Source organism: Sebastes umbrosus, chromosome 13 (genome assembly GCF_015220745.1).
Source record: "Sebastes umbrosus isolate fSebUmb1 chromosome 13, fSebUmb1.pri, whole genome shotgun sequence".
NCBI lineage: Eukaryota > Metazoa > Chordata > Actinopteri > Perciformes > Sebastidae > Sebastes > Sebastes umbrosus.
In genome coordinates this window covers 980,547-999,421 of record NC_051281.1, presented here as the reverse complement: position 1 = coordinate 999,421, position 18,875 = coordinate 980,547, and the positions used below count along the sequence as shown (strand labels likewise).

The following is an 18,875-nucleotide window of genomic DNA, read 5'->3' as shown; positions in this document are numbered from 1 at the left end:
TTTTTCAGACTTTCTTTTCAGACTTTTTTTTTGACGTTTTTTCAGACTTTTTTTTTTTGATGTTTTTTCAGATTTTTTTTTTTTTGGACATTTTTTCAGACTTTTTTTTCAGACTTTTTTTTTTTGACGTTTTTTCAGACTTTTTTTTCGGACATTTTTTCAGACATTTTACAGACTTTTTTTTTTTTTTTTTTACATTTTTCAGACTTTTTTTCCAGTTTGTTTTTTTTCGGAAATTTTTTCAGATATTTTTTTTTTCTGACATTTTTTCAGACTTTTTTTTTTTGACGTTTTTTCAGATTTTTTTTTTTTGGACATTTTTTCAGACTTTTTTTTTTTTGACGTTTTTTCAGACTTTTTTTTCGGACATTTTTTCAGACATTTTACAGACTTTTTTTTTTTTTACATTTTTCAGACTTTTTTCAGTTTGTTTTTTTTCGGAAATTTTTTCAGATATTTTTTTTTTCTGACATTTTGTCACACCTTTTTTTCTGACTTTTTTTTTGGACGTTTTTTCAGACTTTTTTTTCGGAAATGTTTTCAGAAATTTTTCACTTTTTTTTCTCGAAATTTTTTTCGCACATTTTTCAGACTTTTTTCAGACTGACTATAAAAATAAAATAATGACAATTGCTGAATAAAATAACGGCAAAAAGGCCGTAAAGTGCATCAGACCAGATATGTCTGAACCAGGAGACAGAGACGCAGGATATTTGCAGGAAAACCAACTGTTGGCATCCTTCAGGTGTTTCAGGTGTCTGTGTGCATCATTAACCTCCATCCTCACCTGCACTGCAATCACTTCCTCAGCATGTCTCCTCCAGCTTTTCCATTTCCTTCTGGTCTTAAGAGCTCACAGTACGAGCAGCTCTCCTCTTTTTCATATTCCAATCAGCATTTTTCTCTAAATTACTGCAAACAGGGTGAATCCAGCACTAAGTGAGTCTCTCCCCCCCGAGGTCGGGATCCTCCCAATCTGCCTCTCGGCACTCTTTACCCACAGCTAATTAGGCCTCACATTCCTCCCACTTCTCCCTTTCATACAGCATTATTCATCCCATCCTTGAACTACGCTCACATTAATTGTTCCGCTCAGCTGCTCGCTGTAACGCTGCCTGTGTTAGTAATCAGGAGATGAGAATCCTCCAGCCACGATGACCACGCTAACCCTCAGATAGTAGTCGACCTTGAGCCCGAGACGGCGACCCGCCGCTCCCTCAGGTGAACTGTGAGGTTCACTGAAGTGTGACCTCGTTATGATTATAGTTTCATCTGCAGTGGAGATTACATTTAATTAAAACCACACAGAAGACGGTTAGCGGTGAACGCGTCGTCTTCTTCCGGAGAGAACGTGGCCACTCTCTCTCTCTCTCTCTCTCTCCCGTCTGGTGGGTCACCTCTGATGTGCCGGCTAAGCAGTAATGTCTTTATTGGATCTGAGCCGACCTCGGGTTCGCCGCCGCCGCCGAGCTCCAGACCTGGCACACAGAGAGACTCCTCAACCTCCAGGCTAAAACACTACAGGGCTCTTCAAATAAACCAGGACCGCCGGTGCCAGGAGAGAAGAAACACAACAACAGGCTGAAGAGGAGGAGGAAGAGGAGGAGGAGGAGGAGGAGGAGGAGGAGGAGACAAAAGGAGGATGTGAAGAAGTGTTTGAGTTGTGGTTCCTGAGGCTTCCAGATGAGCTCCGGCGGCTTAGCCTCGTCATTACCAGCTTCAGATTTAATTAGCCGTCATTAAGCCTCTGTTCTACTGGAGGAGCTCGCAAATATTTAATCACTGTTTGGCTGATGTGGCGTGTAGCGTGTTGTTACGGTGACATCGAGGGAGGAGAAATCTGCTTTTGTCATGTTTCAGTTATTCATGCGTGTCGTTAGGGCCGCCTCCCCCCCGTCTTAGTCGATTAGTCGCTTTTAATGCTTTATTTCCAAGAAACTTATGAGCTCATCTCTGTAGGGTTGTCACTGGCTCTTTCTATTTGGCGTGGAGAAGAGGTCGTGTTGCTCTGGCTCTATCTATCTGGCATCAACATTTTTCAACTCTTGGCGACCAGAAAAAAACACCAAACGTGCAGAATAGATGTTTAGCACCTCGTCTGAAGCACAGCGTGAATACGCAGCGCTCCCCAAAAAAGTGTATACGGCTGCAGTCACACCAGATCAGGCTCTGCGGTGATTCGCTGCAGGGTTGTGTGGCGGTGTGGGAGTGTCACTTTAACGGCTCATTGCCTGCAACGGTTAATGTTTTTTGTTTCTACATGACTAGCTTGCACAGCTCTGGATCACCGGTTATATAATTGGCCATCGCAGCGTGACGTCTGGTTGTTTCTCTAAAAGTTGATTGTTTTTTTTTTGTGGTTTCTCTGTATTTTTGTATCCTACTTCACTGTTTTATTTTATATTATTTTTTACTATTTCTATTTATTTACATTTATTTAACTTAACACTGAATCCGCTTTTTTTAGTTAGTAAAATATAAATAATCACCTATTTTACCATCGATTGATTCTGTTCTCAGTCTACAGTGTTCATTGTGACGGCTATTCGTTGCCTTTCTCTAGAGAAGATTGAGTGAATTTAGTGTCTAGAATCTGCCTGTAATGTTGATTTGTTGTCCTCGCTCCATAAGGAAGACATGCTTACCACTGGGTGCAAAGTCACTCTTTAAACATAAAGATTATTATTTCTTTATTTTATTGTGATTGTGTTACATCTGTCTGGGGAACACAGATGTAAAATAGACTTTTAGTGTAACTCTGGTATTTTCACTGTAATAGTTATTAATAATGTGCACTGTCTTAACTTTGCTGACACTATAGTCTTCCTCCTCCTCCTCCTCCTCCTCCTCCTCCTTTTCGTCCCCCTGCAGGCTGTGCTTGGAAGCGAGGGACCCCTACTGCGGCTGGGACTTCAGGCAGCGGCGCTGCACCACGCTGGAGGAGAGCTCCAACATGAGCCAGTGGAAGCAGAACATCACCGTCTGTCCGGTAAGAGTCACGACGTCACCGCTGCACTTCCTGTAAGACGGAGGGCTGACACATCTGCTCAGGGCAACCCTGATGATGTCATCCTTCATGTGTCATCCATGACTAACACTCCTGTGTGCTGTAGAGGAAGGGAGCTGGATTGAGTTTGGTTGAAGTGAATCTCAGTAAATGTATTCTCCTTTAATCCTATAAAAACTCTCTCCGGTCCGGCAGCTCAACTTTAAAACGACTTCCTGTTATAAACTCTGAGTGTCGTTGTTTGTCGGCTGTTTGCTGACTTCGTCATGATTGTTTTCCAGCTGCGGAACCAAACCACCAACGGCGGCTTTGGACCCTGGGCGCCGTGGCAACCCTGCAACAATGACGACGGCGTGGACGGCGTGAGCTCCTGTTTGTGTCGCTCCAGGTCATGTGACAGCCCCGGCCCTCGATGTGGAGGCAGGAACTGTGAGGGCCCCACCATCGAAGTGTCCAACTGCTCCAGGTAGGAGAGAGAAAAACAATAACAACCACTACAAACACATAGTAATCATTAGGGGTGGGGAAAAATCGATTCATCTATGTATCACGTTTTGAAATAGATGTTTTAACGCCAGAATGGATATATCTGCTTCATCTGAGTCTGTGTGGAGGTAGAAGGAAGTTACCGCTTTTATTGTGGTAGTCTGAGTAACGTGACGTCATATCCGTTCCGTATCCGTCAACCAAAACAAACCTCAGAGAGTCTAAAACGTTGGAGTGTCGTCGTGGATACGACCTGCACCCTCCCATGTTAAATCCAGCGTGGTAAACACTACACATCCAGTAAAGGATGGAAACACTTTGGGTTTCACACATTGACAGGAAAAGCAGAGCTAGACAGAGCAGAGCTAAAGCTGCATGCTAACTTCTAAACAAAAGTCCGAAATACGTCAGAAAAAAGGCCTGTATATGTCTGAATAAAAGTCTGAAAAATGTCTTAAATATTTCTGAAAAAAGTGTGAAATAGTTAGCAGGAAACGTAATGGTATGACGGTAACGTTGCGGTCCAGCCGGCCGTCGCTCTCGTCTCCGTGGTCAAATGGGCCGACGCTACGACTGTAGAGCACCCAGATACTGACATTTGTGTTCTCTGCATTGAAACGGCCCCGATGGAGCTGACCATGGATGGATAAAGAGAACGGAGCTGACGGGAGAGCTAGAGACCACCTTGGAGAAGTTAGAGGAAGTAGACACGTGGGACTACGTCAGCTTTTCAAAATAAGGTGTTAACAAAGGGAACTGTATTTACTAAATACATCTATAGAAATCAGATTGATGGATTATATTCACCAGAAGTATAAAACATTATAAATTATAAAGAAAATCCCACTAATCTGTGAGGGAAATGTCTTTATTCTTTGATTTCTGGGTTGCTGGATAATCAATAATTCCTGACAATGATCCTGATATATTTGACATCAGGACATCTCTGACTACATACATGCTGTTTTCCCTTCATGGTCTAGTGGTAAAAAAGTTAACAACACTTAAAAACTTAAAAATCAGAATACATATCAAATCAGCACCCAAGCATGGTGATAGTATTGAATCTGGAGATAGGAGTATTATCCTAGATGAAACTAGTTTGCGTTAACACGTTATCTTCACGTTAACTCAGACAGATCTAACATATTGTGTCTCAGTATCTGGACATCATGGTCCAGTTACAGGTTATTACAGCGCTGTGATTGAGCTCATGAGACCTCTAACATCTGACGTCCTGACTGACTTTGAAGCGTCCGGCTCTGAGAGACCAATTTACACTCTGAGAGAACAAGAGGAAGATCATGAACGTGAGGAATCTTATTAGGTTCTCCTTGTGACACCTTTCATGGCCTCCTCTGTCTGCGGGGGGAATTGGCCAATCAGCCTCTTAGAGAGCAGAACGCAGACAAAGAGCTCAGCCACCTTCATCCCTCCGGATCGCTCCGCCAGATTTAATCCTCGGTGTCCAAATTGAATTGTGCTTTTGCAGAAAGTGGCAATTAAATCATGAGAAGTGCTGCCCAGGAACAAAGCACTTAAGCAAATTGAATGGATGTTTCCCGGTCCGAGCGGCGCTCGCTGCGTGTGTGTTTGCTTTTCTGTTTCCTGAAGCTCAGAATCAGCGTGATGATGAGACGGAGCTAGAAGACGCTGTCTGTCTGTCTCTCTTCTTCCTCCCGTTCCAGCATCAGACACCATCCTGTCAGAGAACAACACTAAGAGCTCTGACTGGTGAGTGATGGTGAAATAGGGGTTTGCTAACACTTTTCCATGTGTCTGTTGCCATAGAAACGGAGGCTGGACGCCTTGGTCGTCATGGGGACAGTGCAGCACAACCTGCGGTACGGGCTTCGAGCTGCGCCAGCGTTCCTGCAACAACCCGTCGCCACGACACGGCGGCCGAGTGTGTGTGGGGCCGAGCAGGGACGAGAGGTGAGGACGGTCACGTGATGAACTCATCATAATATATAATCTATAATCTATAATCTCTATCTACGGTGGGATGGTCAACACCACTCAGGTCAAGGGTCAAGTCTCAATGTAGGAAATTAAAAAGATATTTGCGGATCAACTTTTGCCCCCAGTGTTTAAAAATGGTGTCATTTGCATACTGTATTTCTGTATTTCTGTTCTCCACAGGTTCTGTAACGAAGGCGTGTCGTGTCCTCAGCCCATCTTCTGGTCCCCGTGGGGCTCCTGGACCAAGTGCAGCACAGAGTGCGGCGGCGGCGTCCACTCCAGAGTACGCACCTGTGAGAACGGCAACAGCTGCCCGGGATGTGCTCTGGTAGGACACACATATAAAGACATCCTGCAGATGAGCGTCCTCTGTGACTGAGACAGGCTTTATTAGTTTAAGGCAGCGGTCAGCGACCTGCGTCTCTTCAGCTCCTCTCCAGCGGCTCCCTGTGGATCTTTAAACATGGAAATGAATAACTGTTCTTTGTTTACAATTTCATTTTCATTTATCATTGTTGTAGGTCTATGGTACGACGGAGTATTAGGAAAAAAATAAATCTGAGATTTCCAGAGTAAAGTCATAATATTATAAAGTAGTAATTTTACATGTTATTTTCTTTTTTTCTCGTAAAGTTATGACTTTATTCTCGTAATATCACGACTATTTTTATCGTAAAGTTCTGACTTTATTCTTGTAATATTACGACTTTTTTCTTGTAAAGTTATGACTTTATTCTCGTAATATTACGACTTTTTTTATCGTAAAGTTATGACTTTGTTCTCGTAATATTACGACTTTTCTTGAGATGTTTTTTCCCTCAATGTGGCCCTAATACTTCGTAGTACATTGTCTCTTTGGCCCTCACTGCATTAGACTTATATACTATATACTTAGACTATAAACTGTCTCTTTTGACAGTAAAGGTCGCTGACCCCTGACAGAGAGGAACCTCCTCTGTGACAGAGCCAGTGTTTATTAGTTTAGTTTAAGGACAGATTAAAGTAGTTCTGTGCTCAGAGACGTGCTGTTGCCGTGGCTCTGTGAGGAGATGTTAATGTGTCCGTGCTGGAGGCTGAACTCTAATGAAGTACATCGTTATGGAGGTGAGCCGGCGTACAGTGACAGCAGACATAAATACAAACGGCTGAACGGCTCAGCTGGTGTCAGCACTCTGACAGCGTGTCCACATTCAGCTCGCCGCTCTCATAAAAAAGTCTTTTAAATGTCAATGAAAATATGTGACGTCAAAAACAAAATGTCACATTTCTTGTGAATAAATGCAAACTAATTTCTAGTCCGTGTGATGATTGACGGTCTCTGGAGACCAGCTGGAGCTCAGGTCTCAACTGGTGGAGCTTTTTATAGAAACAGGACAGGAGACACTGGAGTTTGACATCTTATCTAGAGTCAGAGACGGGGATAAAATGTCCCCTCAACACCTGGAGACAGATATCTCAAAAACTAATGTGGAACTATTCTCAATTTGTCCTACTAGCTTGTCATGAAGGAGGTTAACAGGTTCTTTTTAAAACATTACAGCATGTAAACATCTGAATCAAACGTCTCCCTGCGTCTCATTCAGGAGTACAAGGCGTGTAACCTGGAGGCGTGTCCGGAGGTGAAGAGGAACACGCCGTGGACGCCCTGGATGCCCGTCAACGTGACGCAGGGCGGGGCTCGCCAGGAGCAGCGCATGCGCTACATGTGCCGGGCTCACCTGTCCGACCCCCACGAGCTGCAGATCGGACGCAGGAAGGTGGAGACGCGCTTCTGTCCCAACGACGGGACGGCGGCCTGCGAGACGGACAGTAAGTTAACCGGCTGACGGACACGGTGGGGAGGAAGAAAGAAAGTTAACAGAAAGTTATTTTGATAAAACTGTCACTATATTCTAACAGTAGTGCATGAGACAGAGAAGCTGTGCTCCTAATGCAGCGCTGCAGACTCATGTTTCCACTCAGCGGTGGAAGGTAACTAACAACACAACATGTTTAGTATGGAGTTTGATTTAGGAGTTTCCAGCTCTGGAGAAGTCTGGAAAATGCTTTATTTATTCATAATATTTGTGTTTCCAGACTGTTTTCTAAAATGCAAAATTAAAACTTTCTAAAAATAAATTGATCATACGAGCGCTTGGAACAGGCAGACAGATTATGTACCACTGTGTGAGAGTGTGAGCTTCATGTTGTCCAAAGCAAGGCAACTATGCATTAACTGTGTTACTGCAGAGGTTGAGAGTATACACTGTTACGACCTCTCAAACAAACTAAGACTCTGGAGAGACCGAAGCATACGAGAGGACGCCAAGAGACAAGAGACAGTTATGTGAAAATAATACCATCAAGTTATTTTAAATCAAGACAAAAGTTACTCTCAGTGAACAAGAGAAGGGGAAGTCACTGGGCCAGCCACGCGGCGGGCCGTCGCCCCCAGCTCATCCCTCTAAACTCAAAACGTGTCTAACTTAAACCAAAAGCATGAAAACTAAACCACCGCAGATCTCCATCCCAAAAACAAAATCACAAACTAAATGCTGAGAGGAAACGTCATCTGAGATCAAAAACAACAAACATATCTTAGTGGTGAAACGTCAGCAGGATAATAATCAGTAATCTGTACGTATACAGACAGGAACCCCCCCCCCCTCCTGTAGTAAGTCAGTGAGGCGGCAGCAGGAAGAGGTAAGAGGAGGACATGTTGGACCTGTTGGACCTGTCGGTGACGGGGTCACGGTCCAGCAGAGAGACTCGAGTCCGGGTCACAGCTCCCCCCCCTCCTGAATCGATTACTGGTCTCCTCCCGTCAGCCTCCTGGAGGGGGGGCGGGGGGGGCATCGACTCCGACACACCGATGAAACGCCGACAGCAGGGAATGCTGGGAGTTTGAGACGAGGACAGAGAAATGTGCCTGCTGGCAAAGTCACAGAGAATCTGCATCCTTCACATCTCAGAGATCCTTTAAACTCTGAGTCTCACAGCAGATCATATTCCTCCTCTCCTCCTCTCCGCCTCTCCTCTCATCCTCCTCTCCTCTCCTCTTCTCTGTCCTCTTCTCTCTCCTCTCCTCCTCCTCCTCCTCCTCCTCTCCTCCTCTCCTCCTCCCCCTCCTCTCCTCCTCCTCCTCCCCCTCCTCTCCTCCTCCTTCTGCTCTCCTCTCCTCTCATCCTCCTCTCCTCTCCTCTCCTCCTCTCCTCTCATCCTCCTCTCCTCTCCTCTCCTCTCATCCTCCTCTCCTCTCCTCCTCTCCTCCTCCTCTCTTCCTCTCCTCTCTTCTCCTCCTCCTCCTCTCCTCTCCTCCTCTCCTCCTCCTGTCCTCCTCCTCCTCCTCCTCCTCCTCTCCTCCTCTCCTCCTCCTGTCCTCCTCCTCCTCCTCCTCTCCTCCTCCTCCTCTCCTCTCCTCCTCCTCCCTCTCCTCTCCTCCTCCTCCTCTCCTCCTCTTCCTCCTCTCCTCCTTCTCCTCTCCTCTCCTCTCCTCCTCCTCCTCCTCTCCTCCTCTTCCTCCTCTCCTCTCATCCTCCTCTCCTCTCCTCCTCTCCTCTCATCCTCCTCTCCTCTCCTCTCCTCTCCTCTGATCCTCCTCTCCTCCTCTCCTCTCATCCTCCTCTCCTCTCCTCCTCTCCTCCTCCTCTCTTCCTCTCCTCTCTTCTCCTCCTCCTCCTCCTCTCCTCTCCTCCTCCTCTCCTCTCCTCCTCTCCTCCTCCTCCGGGACTTTAATCTGACCCGGTTCCTTCTTCTTCTTCTTCTTCTCCTCTCTGCAGCGCTCGTCGAGGAGCTCTTGAAGACGCCGGTGGTGAGGGTGGCGGGCGCCGGCTGGTCGTCGTGGGAGACGTGGTCGAGCTGCTCGCAGAGCTGCGCCAAAGGTTACCGAACCCGACGGAGAACCTGCGGCGGACCGGAGGGGAAGAGCGCCCCTGTCGCCTGCCGAGGGTCGCCGGTGGACTACCAGGACTGTAACGTCCAGGCGTGTCCCGGTGAGTGAAGAACCACCAGAACCACCAGAACCAACAGAACCATCAGAACCACCAGAACCACTAGAACCAACAGAACCACCAGAACCACTTCATGCTCATCATTTTAAAAACGATCTTGGTCCAGATTCTAGGAGCAGCATTTACAGGAAACACTAGTTTCATAATTCATTTTCTCTTTAATGACTTTAATGGAGCTCCACTATCAACACGTTAAGTGCTTTTCTCCATCCGTCCCTCCTCTTCCTATTATGTGAATTATATTCTGAGCTCGACACGAGATGACCTCGTTTACTGTCCACTGGTTTTCTGAGAGCAGAAAACATTTAACATCTGGGGGCAGAACATCTGTAGAATACAAAGACTGTAACATGTTCAGTCAGTCTGCTGGTGTGTTAGAGCTGCAGCTCTTCTACATAGAAATGAATGTTACATTTAAGCACAACAAGTTCATCGCTGATTAAAGCGTGATTATGCTTGACGCATCCGCGAGGGTCGCACCATCACACGCGATCCTTCGCGGGGTTTCCGTGCGGCAGGTTTTCACCCGTCCGTGCACATCCAAATCTTTCTAACTACAGCGATGACGGTGGGCGGAGGACGTGGAGAACTTAGAGGAGCTTTGAGAATGTCTGTCTGCAGCGAGGAGTATAAAAGATCCAAACGTTTCCTCATCACAGTTCCACGTCAGCTCGTGTCCGTGCGACCGTCCTGGAGGAGAGTATACCCGAGGTCTAAGCCTGTTCTGCACTGCAGGTTTAAAATCTGATGGACAACAGATCGGGTTACAAATCACCAAATAACACGTTTTTAGATCACAAGCTTTAAAATATAAAGATTAAAAACCCTGTTTTATTAAGAGCAGATCTGTCGCTGAACTTCAGCTCAACGCCTCTGATGACTTCATCAATGACCCTTTCTCTAACTTCTTCAGTATGTCCTGGCTTCATAAAGACCATGCGTGCACACTGAGAGACGGAGAGAGAGACGGAGAGAGAGAGACGGAGAGAGAGACGGAGAGAGAGACGGAGAGAGAGACGGAGAGAGAGACGGAGAGAGAGACAGAGAGAGAGAGACGGAGAGAGAGACGGAGAGAGAGACAGAGAGAGGGAGATAGATAGAGAGACAGAGAGAGAGACAGAGAGAGAGAGACGGAGAGAGAGACGGAGAGAGAGACAGAGAGAGGGAGATAGATAGAGAGACAGAGAGAGAGACAGAGAGAGGGAGATAGATAGAGAGACAGAGAGAGGGAGAGAGAGAGAGAGACAGAGAGAGAGATAGAGAGATAGAGAGAGAGACGGAGAGAGAGAGACGGAGAGAGAGACAGAGAGAGAGACAGAGAGAGAGATAGAGAGAGAGAGAGAGATAGAGATAGAGAGAGAGATAGAGATAGAGAGAGAGATAGAGAGAGGGATGGAGAGAGAGAGATAGAGAGAGAGATAGAGAGAGAGATAGAGAGAGGGATGGAGAGAGGAAGGTCAATGGTGGTAGTAAAGTCCTGCTGCGTGGATCATTAGCTTCATTAGCTAACGGTTAGCAGCAGCTGCAGCAGAGAGACCGAATGAAGTGATCAAACTCCTCATCAGACCACAATCAGCTGACTGATGACTACAGACTGACTACAGACTGCTGCTCTGACTACAGACTGATGACTACAGACTGACTACAGACAGACTACAGACTGACTACAGACAGACTACAGACAGACTACAGACTGACTACAGACAGACTACAGACTGACTACAGACTGCTGCTCTGACTACAGACTGCTGCTCTGACTACAGACTGCTGCTCTGACTACAGACTGCTGGTCTGACTACAGACTGCTGCTCTGACTACAGACTGCTGGTCTGACTACAGACTGCTGACTACAGACTGCTGGTCTGACTACAGACTGCTGACTACAGACTGCTGACTACAGACTGCTGGTCTGACTACAGACTGCTGACTACAGACTACTGACTACAGACTGCTGCTCTGACTACAGACTGCTGACTACAGACTGCTGCTCTGACTACAGACTACTGACTACAGACTGCTGCTCTGACTACAGACTACTGACTACAGACTGCTGCTCTGACTACAGACTACTGACTACAGACTGCTGGTCTGACTACAGACTGCTGACTACAGACTGCTGCTCTGACTACAGACTACTGACTACAGACTGCTGCTCTGACTACAGACTACTGACTACAGACTGCTGACTACAGACTGCTGCTCTGACTACAGACTACTGACTACAGACTACTGACTACAGACTGCTGCTCTGACTACAGACTGCTGACTACAGACTGCTGCTCTGACTACAGACTACTGACTACAGACTGCTGGTCTGACTACAGACTGCTGACTACAGACTACTGACTACAGACTGCTGACTACAGACTGCTGCTCTGACTACAGACTACTGACTACAGACTGCTGCTCTGACTACAGACTACTGACTACAGACTGCTGGTCTGACTACAGACTGATGACTACAGACTGCTGGTCTGACTACAGACTGATGACTACAGACTGCTGGTCTGACTACAGACTGATGACTACAGACTGCTGCTCTGACTACAGACTACTGACTACAGACTGCTGCTCTGACTACAGACTACTGACTACAGACTGCTGCTCTGACTACAGACTACTGACTACAGACTGCTGACTACAGACTGCTGCTCTGACTACAGACTACTGACTACAGACTACTGACTACAGACTGCTGCTCTGACTACAGACTACTGACTACAGACTGCTGCTCTGACTACAGACTACTGACTACAGACTGCTGGTCTGACTACAGACTGCTGACTACAGACTACTGACTACAGACTGCTGACTACAGACTGCTGCTCTGACTACAGACTACTGACTACAGACTGCTGCTCTGACTACAGACTACTGACTACAGACTGCTGGTCTGACTACAGACTGATGACTACAGACTGCTGGTCTGACTACAGACTGCTGACTACAGACTGCTGGTCTGACTACAGACTGCTGGTCTGACTACAGACTGCTGACTACAGACTGCTGGTCTGTCTACAGACTGCTGGTCTGACTACAGACTGCTGGTCTGACTACAGACTGCTGGTCTGTCTACAGACTGCTGACTACAGACTGCTGGTCTGACTACAGACTGCTGACTACAGACTGCTGGTCTGACTACAGACTGCTGCTCTGACTACAGACTACTGACTACAGACTGCTGGTCTGACTACAGACTGATGACTACAGACTGCTGGTCTGACTACAGACTGCTGACTACAGACTGCTGGTCTGACTACAGACTGCTGGTCTGACTACAGACTGCTGACTACAGACTGCTGGTCTGACTACAGACTGCTGGTCTGACTACAGACTGCTGGTCTGTCTACAGACTGCTGGTCTGACTACAGACTGCTGGTCTGACTACAGACTGCTGGTCTGTCTACAGACTGCTGACTACAGACTGCTGACTACAGACTGCTGGTCTGACTACAGACTGCTGGTCTGTCTACAGACTGCTGGTCTGACTACAGACTGCTGACTACAGACTGCTGGTCTGTCTACAGACTGCTGGTCTGACTACAGACTGCTGACTACAGACTGCTGGTCTGTCTACAGACTGCTGGTCTGTCTACAGACTGCTGGTCTGTCTACAGACTGCTGGTCTGACTACAGACTGCTGACTACAGACTGCTGGTCTGTCTACAGACTGCTGGTCTGACTGCTATCCCGATGTAGCCCTCTCTGATTGGTTTCCTGTCGTGTATTTAAATGTTGGTATCTTAACGTTTAGCTTAGCAACGAAGGAAGGCGGCCTCGGTTACGTCCCGCTGGGATGTAGCCAATCAGGAAGCCCTTCTTGCCATGAGAGTCACGTGTGCAGCCGGTCTCAGCGGGTAGAACCGGCGGTGAGAAGGACAAGGCCGGAGACAGAAGAGGGAATGAGAGAGAAATAGTAATTGATGAGGAGATTAGAGAGGAGGAGGACGGAGGTAATATATAGATCGCTGTGGAGATTGAAATGAAGTGAGAGAAGAGAGAAGAGGCAGTTTCATTAGAACTACTTCTGACCTAAAAACAGTCCTGTAAGGAAAGTTCTGAAGCTCCAGTTCCTCTGCAGGACGTCAGAGGAACGTCTGTCCCTGCAGACGACAGAAACAACATAGAAGTATTCATTTAACATGATTTTAAAACAATTACTCTACCACGTATTATCAAAGTCAACTGTCAACTCATCAGGTGGGACATCTAAAGAGCATGACATCATCTTAAAGGGGCTCTATGGAAGAATCAGAAGCTGCTTGTTGACAGTGACACATGTGGACAGTCAGCGTCGCACTAAGTAGACGCAATGGAGCATCGGTCAGACAGTGAGGCGTCATGCCCCGTGACGCATCCGCCACGTGGCAGAGCCGCCCCGCGACGCAGCCCCCACGGGACACAGCCGCCACTCTGCGACCCAGCCACCACGCGCTCGTGACATTCCCAGTGTGGACGAAGCGTAAGGCTGCATTCATACGAGTTCAGACGTTGTTTGTGACGTTGGTTGTGTAGCGGTCTGGGCGAGTCACTTTAAAGGCACATTAACTGCCACCGTTAACGTCTTTTCTTCCCTCGTGGCTGAGTTGTACAGATCTGGTTCGCTGGTTACGTGATTGGACATCGCAGCGTGACGTCGGGTTTCGTTTCTCCAAAAGTTGATTCAGTTTCTACGTTTATTTTCAGCACCCCCTGCAGCCACCGCAGCTCAAACGCACTACCCCCGTTCAAAATGAATGGAAAAATGTTCACTGTTTCTCCTGATCTGGTGTGAATACAGCCGGTTAGTGAGGCCGAGCGGTGGCTGGGGGTGGCTGGCGGTGGCTGGGGGTGGGTGGCGGTGGTTGACGGTGGTTGGCGGTGGCTGGCGGTGGCTGGCGGTGGTTAGCGGTGGCTGCCGGTGAGAGCTGGTCAGAGTTAAGTGGTCCCAGCTTGCTTCACTGTGTGTCACACTAATAATCCACTCAGCTAATAGATGTGATGTTACCTGGCAACGCCGCCTCTCTCCGTTAGTTAGAAGGACATCCGCCAGTCAACCACCCGGTCAATTAGTCAGTCACGCTCCTCTGATTAGATCAGAGACATTAACGTCCTCATGGGAAGACCGAATCAATGCAACAGTAAGACGGAGAGACACAGCAGGATCTCATCAGATCAGGAGAATAAAAACCCTAAATACACATTTACATCACGACAACATGTAGAATGTGTTTACTGTTTATAGGAACTCCGTTATCTTAGTCTCTCTGAGGTCTCTGAGCTCCACCGCAATACAAGATAGAACAAAAGAGAGAACATATTAAGAGCAGGATTAAATCAATACATCACCAAGAAATTAATAAAATAGCTCCGACATGATGATTGTAAAGTTTGACATTTACATTAAATCGTTTTTCAAATTGCACTTTAAAACTCTGTGAACTTAACTTAGAAAAGATTTGATGTAAATTAGTAGCAGATTCCAATCTCTCTCGCTCTCTTTATAGATATATCTATATATGTTTTATTATATTAACGAAGGCTGTGATGGTGTGTTTGTGTGTGTTCCAGTTAAAGGTGCGTGGTCCTGCTGGTCGTCCTGGTCCCAGTGCTCCGTGGGTTGCGGCGGCGGTCACTACCAACGCACGCGCTCCTGTAACAGCCCGGCGGCTGCCAACGGAGGCGACATCTGCATCGGACTGCACACCGAGGAGGCGCTGTGTAACACGCACACCTGCGACGGTAAGCTCACACTTAGATTCAAAATCTATCTCTGTCACGCCGCCACCGCCAACGCCAACGCCGGGGGTCCGTTCATCACGCCACTCGTCTCCCACGCCGTGTCATTTCGGCGTCTCTAAATTGCTTCTTTCATCTGGCTCTAATGAATCCAGCCGGTGTCAGAGATATGGAAGATAAACAGAGTCCTGCTGAGACAACAAGCCGTCCTCCCACCGTGTCCTTTCCCCCCGCCGTGCTGCTGCAGCTCTGAGCGCCATGGCAACCGCTCTGGAAACCTTTCAAAGACCTCTACTAGAACATCTGGATATCTGACACATCTGAAGTTTGGATGCTTGTGTGTATGTAGAGTGCATGTTTGATGCTGATACCAAAGAGCATCAATATTCAACTATTGGGTTTCTCCTTCGTTGGGTAGATTAGAGATTACATCACCTACTCCATCAGTTCTACCTTTAAATCTCTAAGAAGACTTTCTCTCATTCCTCCACGGTGAACGGAGAATCAAGAAACAGAGAAAAGTCCTGATGAGTTAATACAACTAAAGTCAAATAAAACACTCTGGACTCATCTGGATGAGTAGCACGTCTCCACAACGCTGACTGCTTAAGAGGAAGTCTTTTAAATAGGGAAGTTTTAGTGAAGATGCATGTGTTCGGGTACGGAGGATGAAACCTGCCAAATAAAAAAAATAATCAATAAATATATAAGTCATTAAATATGGCAAAAATAATATTAAAAATAAATGTAGCCATTAATTAATTGATAAAATGTGACATAAATGTATATTTCTGTTTTAATTTATTTCTTTATATTTGTATTAATTCCCCTTTAATTTATTAATTTTTATTAATTTTTAAATTGATTTATTTTGGCATTCATTTTTAATTATTTATTTATTTATTTTTGCACTTATTTTATATTTATTTTTAAATTTATGTTTTTATTTATGCATTTGATCTATTTATTCCCTTTTGCATTTCTGCCTCATTATGCTAATGAAGGGGCTGTCACTTATTCATTTATGTTTTGGTTCCGTCCTCCGTATTTGGGAAGTAGTGATCATCCGACTGGATAAAAGAGACTTGAATTATACTGCACCGGTTTGTAAACGGATGTTTTGATGTAGTTTCGTTGTTAAACACCGCCGTCATTTACTTCAATTCATCAAGATGTTTCGCCTTCCTATTTAATTCTCTGTTCACCGTGGAGACATCAGAGAATTACTGATATACAGATGGTCATTTTGTGGGTGAAGTTTCCTTTTAATAGCTGTAAGACGTTGCTGGAGGTGTAATCCTCATCTGGACTGTTTCTGCTGGAGAAAACAAAGTTAAATAAACTCCTGCTCTGTGGAGGATCCGCTGGAAGAGCGACATGTTTTCAGGAAAGACACGTTGCTGTTGAATTATTTCCTGTGAGCTCCACTAATGTGATTTATTTTACCTCCGCTGGGGAGACGAGAAGCATCTCAGAGACATCCTAGATAAATAAAAACAAAACTATGAAGTCATCGAGGTGAGAGAGAAGATGTTCTTAAAGGTCAGTTCAGGCAAATCACTCAAAGTTCTGTTGAAATCAAACTAGTCTAGCCTTCTCCCCCTGAAGTCTCCCTCCATATGATGATGAGATGTGAGATGTATAACAACGCCCTCTGTGTCTCCCGCTCTATTCCCCTCTGCTCCCACAAGGACACTGAAATATGCATGAGAGATCTGCTGCTGATCCACCAGGAAGGAAACAACTCAGATTAAGGATTCAGTTTAATATCAAACAGCCTTCAACGCTTTGTCCCCGCGATTATTCATTTAGCTATAAAACACAAACTGGACCAAATATTCATCATCTGGGGGGTTTCATAGTCTGCATGTGTGTACAAATATCTCCTGATTCAATACCATCACCATACTCAGGCGCCGGTTCAATACCATCATGATACTCAGGCGTCCATTCCATATGGATTGCAAAACTTTTTTACCACTAGACCATGAGAACAAGTTGAATCATACACTTCTAGGGACTTTTACTTTGTAAAATCTCTAAATGAATCCAGTAAAAATGTTTGATTTTCAGCATGTATGTAGTCAGAGACGTCCTGAAGTCAAATATATCAGTTATTGGCAAGAATTATTGATTATCCAGCAACCCAGAAATCAAAGAATAAAGACATTTCCCTCACAGATTAGTGGGATTTTCTTTTTAATTTATAATGTTTTATACTTCTGGTGAATATAATCCATCAATCTGATTTCCATAGATGTATTTAGTAAATACAGTTCCCTTTGTTAACGCCTTATTTTGAAAAGCTGACGTAGTCCCACGTGTCTACTTCCTCTAACTTCTCCAAGGTGGTCTCTAGCTCTCCCGTCAGCTCCGTTCTCTTTATCCATCCATGGTCAGCTCCATCGGGGCCGTTTCAATGCAGAGAACACAAATGTCAGTATCTGGGTGCTCTACTAGCGTCGGCCCATTTGACCACGGAGACGAGAGCGACGGCTGGCTCCACCGCAACGATACCACCATACCATAACGTTTCCTGCTAAGTTTTTGGGACTTTTATTCCGACATATTTCTGCCTTTTTTAGGAAATTTTTTGGGCCATATTTCGGCTTTGTTCAGCCTTATTAACGGACACATTTTGGCCTTTTTTAGAAGTTAGCATGCAGCTTTAGCTCTGCTCTGTGTAGCTCTGCTTTTCCTGTCAATGTGTGAAACCCAAAGTGTTTCCATCCTTTACTGGATGTGTAGTGTTTACCACGCTGGATTTAACATGGGAGGGTGCAGCTCGTATCCACGCTGACCCTCCAACGGTTTAGACTCTCTGAGGTTTGTTTTGGTTGACGGATACGGAACGGATATGACGTCACGTTACTCAGTCTACCACAATAAAAGCGGTAACTTCCTTCCACCTCCACATAGACTCAGATGAAGCAGATATATCCATTGTGGAACATTTCCCTCTTCTCTTAGTCGAGATGTTAATCAACCTCCTCTCTAAGGTTAATGTTTTCCTGTTCGTCCCGATCGACCACCTCTCCATCCTCGACCCGTCTCCTCGTCCGTTCCTTTATTGACAGGCACAACATCAGTCATCTATCGGCGGGGTCCTCCCGGTGCCGCCGTCCCTCTCTCTGCATGATAATTGGAGGCGAGCCGGCTGTCAGTCACGGGGATATTTGATGCCCCCCCTCCCCTCCCCATCGCAGGTCATTTGATTAAAGTTTCCAGCAGTAATGGAGGACAGCAGGAAGGGACTGCAGGGACAGAATACTAACGAGGAGCCTGATGGCGTCCCTTCCCTCCGACTCAACAGTACGATCACGCAGGTCGCCCAGGTGACACAAATAAATGGGAATAAATGAAGCAATTAAAGCAGTGCACGGTTATTAAGCACGTTTCAGGTGGTCGGTGTGTTCTGTGTGTCTAGATGTGGCGAGGAGGGAGCAGATGGTGCGGCCGGAGCGGCGGGCTGATACGGAAGGTAAAAGAGGCCTTCGCTCTGCCAAAGCTGCACACTCGAGAGCAGCCTGAATACGAAGCCGGCCTTTCACTGCTGCAGCCTGTTTGCTCCCTTTGCTTTCAACCCGGGGTGAAAGAGTGCAGCGAGTGCACGGTTCAAAGCCCAGAGTTTTCTCTTTCCTCTTTGTTTACCGCTCGGTCGGCTGCTGCGGGGAAACGGCTCTAAAGCTTGGCTCGGGAGACAAACATCTCCG

General features: G+C 46.3%; 1 protein-coding gene across 3 annotated transcripts in view; it reads left to right on the top strand.

The window, feature by feature from the left end:
* sema5ba (sema domain, seven thrombospondin repeats (type 1 and type 1-like), transmembrane domain (TM) and short cytoplasmic domain, (semaphorin) 5Ba) overlaps nucleotides 1-18,875 on the top strand; it is a 224,189-nt gene that overhangs the window by 194,681 nt on the left and 10,633 nt on the right. For 2 of the 3 annotated variants that reach the window (XM_037790771.1, XM_037790770.1), the window contains exons 13-20: nucleotides 2,872-2,989; nucleotides 3,289-3,473; nucleotides 5,285-5,428; nucleotides 5,636-5,783; nucleotides 7,039-7,264; nucleotides 9,214-9,426; nucleotides 14,995-15,165; nucleotides 18,590-18,643. In XM_037790771.1, the coding sequence (XP_037646699.1) occupies nucleotides 2,872-2,989; nucleotides 3,289-3,473; nucleotides 5,285-5,428; nucleotides 5,636-5,783; nucleotides 7,039-7,264; nucleotides 9,214-9,426; nucleotides 14,995-15,165; nucleotides 18,590-18,643 (1,259 nt within the window). The remainder of the gene's footprint in view (nucleotides 1-2,871; nucleotides 2,990-3,288; nucleotides 3,474-5,284; nucleotides 5,429-5,635; nucleotides 5,784-7,038; nucleotides 7,265-9,213; nucleotides 9,427-14,994; nucleotides 15,166-18,589; nucleotides 18,644-18,875) is intronic. The other variant, XM_037790772.1, reaches the window with a different exon arrangement.